Source organism: Halyomorpha halys, unplaced genomic scaffold (assembly GCF_000696795.3).
Source record: "Halyomorpha halys isolate HHAL.00 unplaced genomic scaffold, Hhal_1.1 Scaffold551.1, whole genome shotgun sequence".
Classification (NCBI taxonomy): Eukaryota; Metazoa; Arthropoda; class Insecta; order Hemiptera; family Pentatomidae; genus Halyomorpha; species Halyomorpha halys.
Genome location: NW_027112864.1, coordinates 211,986 through 218,429, shown reverse-complemented (window position 1 = coordinate 218,429; position 6,444 = coordinate 211,986). Strand labels below are relative to the sequence as shown.

Sequence of the window (6,444 nt, the reverse complement as noted above, 5' to 3'; positions counted from 1 at the left end):
AAACATTTGTATTTGTTGTACAGACCGAAATTGAATGTAAAAGGAAACTGTAGGAGGAAAAAAAATTGTTTATTATATCTTATTATTGTATTTTTTTTTCTGATTATACCATGTATGTGTAATTTATATATGTCCGATTAAGGATTGATAAGTATGCTGTGTGAGATAGCAACCTAATGTATTTAGGCAGCATAGATAAATAAAGTATTTCTCTCTCTGGTATCTATTTATAGCAATTGGCTAATGATACTAAATGACAATGGACTATACTTTGAGTATTAATTGTATTTTATATCCAAAAAATAATAATACAAATATTTGGTAGAAAACCGATCATTTTTTTTTCTTATACACCCCATTAGTAATAATAATAATAATCATGAAGGCTTAATGAACACGTATATCTGCATACATCCTTCCAGTGATGCCCCTTTAAATCCAATTCTACTAAATCAATTTTATCGCAATCCTCCCATCTACGTTTAGGTCTTAAGGTCTTAGTTGTAAACTATTTTTGTTTCACTTTTGACCACAACCCTGACCATCTTCTTATATATCAATTTTTACGGTCAACTATATATACATATTTAAAAGAAAATAATTAAAGAATAAATTTATAAACAATGGTTCATTATTGTAAAAATATTTTTATGTATAAATACATAATACAATTTTTGTTATTTACGAAGTGACCTTTTTTTCGGTTCAGTTATCCGAATTTTTCGCTAATCTGGACTTCCTTGGTTTTAATTAGCGAGAGTCCGTTGTACACTATGAGTATAGTGTTTATACTTATACGTAAGATCTAAAAAAAAAAACTATATATAATAAGGCAGCCTGTACCAATTTGATAAGAACGGAAGCAAGGGAGATAGCAGGATGGCCAACTGCAGATAGGAGGGAGATGAAATGAAATAATTGATTTCGAAACTATTATCTAAGAGGCACTGATAAATCATCTTTTTACATGCCACTGGTCTATATTATTATGACCCCGTCGTTATATTACAGCCAATTTACAATATGGAGCACTTAAACTTCTATTTAAAATTAGGCAAAAATAGAATAAATAAATGGTAACGTTCTGTTTATATTTGTAAATTCTTTACGGACGTTTTACGACTCAATAAAAAAAAAAAAAGTATCTGTGTGTTAATTCATTTCGAAACGTGAGATGAAACGGATGTAGTAGGGGGATCACCATGGTCAATTATTTTATTTATTTATTGCTAAATTAAAATGGAGTGTTACAGGCATGTAGAGAAACTACCCATTGGTAGGTTAATTCATTTCGAAACGTGAGATGAAACGGATGTAGTAGGGGGATCACCATGGTCAATTATTTTATTTATTTATTGCTAAATTAAAATGGAGTGTTACAGGCATGTAGAGAAACTACCCATTGGTAGCACTCTAATGACCTTTTACATTAGGAGGTCTCGTGGACATTTTTTTTTCAGGCGCCTCGGAGGATTGTTAGGTAATGAAGGAGAAGCCAGGTTTGAAACTAGTGGATTTGGCTGGTTGGGAAGTTTATTATTTATCATTAATTATGAGAGATAGTTGACCGTGGATGATAAATGAGGAGAAGATGGTTGGGGGTGCGGTAAATGAAAAACACAAATAAGTATGATTAACTTATTTTAATGTGCCGACGTTTCGGCTAGAGTTTCTAGCCTTCTTCAGGGCTAAAAACAAAACAAGATAAAAACCACAGTAAGTATAGAAAAATAAAAAAATATAAAAAGAAAGTATAAACAGAATAATTTTACACATACAATGAATAATTTCACAAAATAGAATTAATAAAATGAAGATAAAATTTTATTTCCCGCTTCTCTCATCACTTCATTTTATTAATTCTATTTTGTAAAATTATTCATTGTATGTGTAAAATTATTCTGTTTATACTTTCTTTTTATATTTTTTTATTTTTCTATACTTACTGTGGTTGTTATCTTGTTTTGTTTTTAGCCCTGAAGAAGGCTAGAAGCTCTAGCCGAAACGTTGGCGCATTAAAATAAGTTAATCATACTTATTTATGTTTTTCATTGACCGCACCCCCAACCATCTTCTCCTCATTTATTATTTATCGCTAATATGTCCAGCGGTACAGATCTTAGAATTATATACTCGGATACATGGTCGGTAAGTTAGATGTACGAAGCACCAGGTATGAAATGAATTGACTATAATTAATAAAGGAAGATAGTCCGGGGGATAAAGTTAGTTAAACGTAGTGTAAAGTAGTTTAGCACACTTATATTCGCATGAATAGTGGTTTTCATTATATTTACTAAAATTAGTCAATTTATTGTAAATAAGTTGTTATTCATTATTATTACAAAATGTCATGTGCAAGATTTATATTCATACACGAATATCATAAAAACTACTAATCCCCTCCCCCCGATACGTGTCATAAACTACTTTATAGTAAGTTAAATTATCTTCAAGTTGAGTACTTATGGACATCTGTACGTCAAATGGTTTTAGATATTTTTCAGTGCATTTTTTTATGAAATATACAAATATACTGAATTTTACATGATATGTGGAAATTGAGGAGAGATATAATCGAAAAAAAAAAAAAGGAATTTTACTTGAAAAATACTTTGAAATTCTCCTTTTTACTACATAGCTCTTGCATACTGTTTTTTTAAAAAAAATTAATTACTGATATTTAAAACTGTACATAAAATACATCAAGTAAATTTGAGGGAATCATAATGGTATGGTACAAGCACGTAGTGAAACTACCCATTGGTAGCACTCTAAAAACATTTTTACAATATAAGGTCTCGAAGCCATCTTCTTTTCAGATGCCTCGGAGGATTTTCAGGAATGGAAGAGGAGGCAAGGTTAGAAACTAGAGGGTTTTGATGGTTAGAGAGTTTATAATGGAAGGAGTGATATCTGGTTCGGGCTAAATCGTTTAAACATGGAACATTAAGGTCTTTCTGGATGATTTTATTAGTGACAAAGTAGGGAGCATTGAGGATTTTTGAAGGATTTTGGATTGTAAGGATTGGATGCTACAGGAATTCGAGGATTTAGTGGAGCTCCAAAGCTCAACTCCGTATGTCCAGATTGGCCTTATTACAGTCATGTAGATCAGTCTTTTGTAATGAATTGGAAATTTAGAACCTTTGTCTAATAAGTGTTGTAAAAGTTGTAAAAAGTCAGAATCGATGTGGTCAATTCTAGCAGGGAAATTTTTATATTGTAATAGGAGTGTAGGAACTTAAAGGAGTTTAACGGTTCGGTCCAATTCATCGCTATCTTCTATTACAATATATTTTTTTATTAATTTGCTTTATTATATATTTATTTATATACAACTGTATAAAAAAAAATATATACAACAAGTAAATTTGCTGTAGGTGACATAGTGACATGATACAAACATGTGGACAATCTACCCATTGGTAGAACTCCAATAACATTTCTAGAGGAGATGATCTCGAGGCCATCTTCCTTTCAGACGCCTAGGAGGATTATTAGGTAATGAAGGAAAAGGATCTGGTCAAATCGGCAACATATGAGTCATTAGGGCCTGGTGGATGACTTGATTCGTGACAAAGTAAGGAGCATTATGAAGGATTTTGGACTTAAGAATAGGATTCGATAGGAATTTGATATATCAGCATTTAAACTCGAAAAAAGTGAAAGTTTTTAAGAAATCTACAAAAAGTAAGATTTGTCTAACAACTACTATCTAAGATCTGACTAGCCAAGTCGGTTTGTTGATCGGTATTCGAAACTCCTCAAAACTCCGCGGGGTTTCCTGTTTAAGTTCAATTTTCGAAGAATTTTCCTCAATCCGTCGCTAATGTATTTGTATACATTGCTTCTGCATTGAATTAGTATTATTCTATTAATTTCCTCTTGCATGTATAGAGGGTTAGTTTAGCAACTATCTCAAATATTTTTTTTTTTTCTACAACTGTATACACATGTATACAACAAGTAAATTTGCTGTAGGTGAGAATGTGAGATATGTGGAGAATCTACCCATTGAACTCCAATAACATTTCTAAATGAGAAGATCTCGAGGCCATCTTCCTTTCAGACGCCTAGGAGAATTATTAGGTAATGAAAGAGAAGCCAAGTTAGATACAAGTGGATTTGGGTGGTTGGGAAGTTTATTATGGAAGGAATGGTATCTGGTTTTGGCCAAATCGGCAACATATGGAACATTGAGGTCCTGATGGATAACTTGATTTGTGACAAAGTAAGGAGCATTAAGGATTTTACGAAGGATTTTGGACTGTAAGGATTGGATTCGGGAGGAATTTAAATATAAAATATTTTCCTGGTTAGATTGACTTAAGAAATGGCTATTTCTTCCTACATTCCTCATCTGGCACCTTCTCGGCGCATATTGAATAAAGCACACTTACTTCTTGGGTAGGCATTTTAGATTTATAGTATTTAATAATGACATTTCAAATTACTACATAATTTAAAAAAAAGAGGGAACAGACATTTAAATTCAGCTTACCCTTTCAGGAGCTCCATTATGCGGCCTCCGTTTTCTTGGTCGAATTTGGCAGCTGCGGGTGTGAAGACATACTCTCCCTGGTTACACCCTTCGTACATACCCAAGAGCAGACCCCTCTGAAAAATAATTAGTTTTTTATTTTATTATAATTATAATTATAAATATAATAATTATTAGGGTGAATGAAGTGTGCTGTAAACTGTGTAAATGTATGAGCGTCAGTGTACTGTTCCCCCAACCTGGAGGACCAGTGGACATAAAATGTATACTTTTTTTTTTATATGTTTATTGAAATTTACAACTGTATATTATAAAATACATTCAGTAAATTTGATCTTAGTTAAAATAGAGTGTTACAGGCGTGTAGAGAAACTACCCATTGGTAGCACTCTAATGACATTTTACATTAGCTGGTCTCGTGGCCATATTCTTCTCAGGATTGTCAGAGGATGGAAGGTTAGAAACTAGGGGGTTTGAGTAGTTAGGGGAGTTTATAATGGAAGGAGTGATATCTGTTTCGGGCTAGATCGGTTAAATAGGGAACATTAAGGTCTTTATGGATGATTTTATTTGTGACAAAGTAAGGAGCATTGAGAATTTTACGAAGGATTTTGGATTATAAGGACTGGATACGAGAGGAATTCGAAGGTTCAGTGGGGCCACAAAGCTCAACTCCGTATGTTCAGATAGGCCTTATTACAGTCATGTTACAGTCTTTTGTAATGTGTTGGAAGTTTAGACCGTTTGTCTAGTAAGTGCTGTAATAGTCGAAATAGACGTGCAGTTTTCTGCCTTTTTCAGTCTTGTGTGAGGATTCCAGGTTAATCGTTTGTCCTGATGTAGTCCAAGGTAGCGGATATGTTCGACAGGGTTAAGAGTAAGATTATTAAAGGAGACTATAAGGCAATTGGTAGGTTTACGACGAAGGATAAAGGTGATTTCATGGGATTTGTTGGAATTTATCTTAATCCTCCAATTACAACACCATTCTTCACCATTGGATTAAAATGTATAAATTAAATAAGAAAAAAATAAAACAAAATTATAACACTAAATAGATCGTAGGAAGATAGTCCTTTATGTTAATAACGGTACCAAAATCGTAAAAGGTAAACGTAAACAGATAGGTGAAGTAAGTGTGGCAAAGACAAGATATAGTAACATGTAAAAGGAAATATTAAGAAAATTAATAAAAATAACAAATAAACAGAGGGAGGGGGGGAGGATGTACCTGTCTGATTGAAACAAAAATGACAACTGACAAGAGGGCCGGGTATAAATTTCAAACAAGATACAATTTTTATTTTTTTAATATTATTACTTTTAGAAATTTATAAAGAATTTAAAATCAATAAAATATTTATTGATTTAAAATAAATTAGTTGATTAATATTAATAAGTAGATTTTTAACAATGAAAGATGAAATAATATATTACTATAATATTATAGTATTATTATTTCATTATTACTAATATACTAATATCTAGTTCCATGGTTATTGATCAGCTACTTTATTGTGAATCCATTGTTAAGTATATTTCTTAATTTGTTCGTTTATTTATTTCTTTTATTTTTTATATTTCTCTGAATGATGGTTGTTATCTGTTTTTGTTTTTTAGCACTGATGAAGACCTGAAAATCAGATGGAAACGTCGGCATGAATAAATAATTTTTTGTTTGTTTACTGACCGCTCCCCGCGAACATCTTCTCCACATATTAATCCACGACCAACAATCAACATCTCATTATTTTAAATATTATTTTTTTTTTCTAAAATGTTTGTATTTCCAAAGATATATTAGACGTATATTTTACAAGTCTTATTTTCCTAAATGTGTTTTCAACCTGGAAAAAAATATGTTTCCTCTTATCTTCTTAAGTTTCGTTTTAATGCATTACAAACACTACAGGCACACATAACATCTATTGAAGAATGGT

General features: G+C 31.7%; 1 protein-coding gene across 1 annotated transcript in view; it reads right to left on the bottom strand.

Moving 5' to 3' along the window:
- Window positions 1–6,444, bottom strand: part of LOC106684175 (cytosol aminopeptidase) — a 36,461-nt gene that overhangs the window by 20,918 nt on the left and 9,099 nt on the right. Inside the window, exon 2 of the mRNA XM_014426108.1 lies at window positions 4,505–4,620. Within this exon, the coding sequence (XP_014281594.1) occupies window positions 4,505–4,620 (116 nt within the window). The remainder of the gene's footprint in view (window positions 1–4,504; window positions 4,621–6,444) is intronic.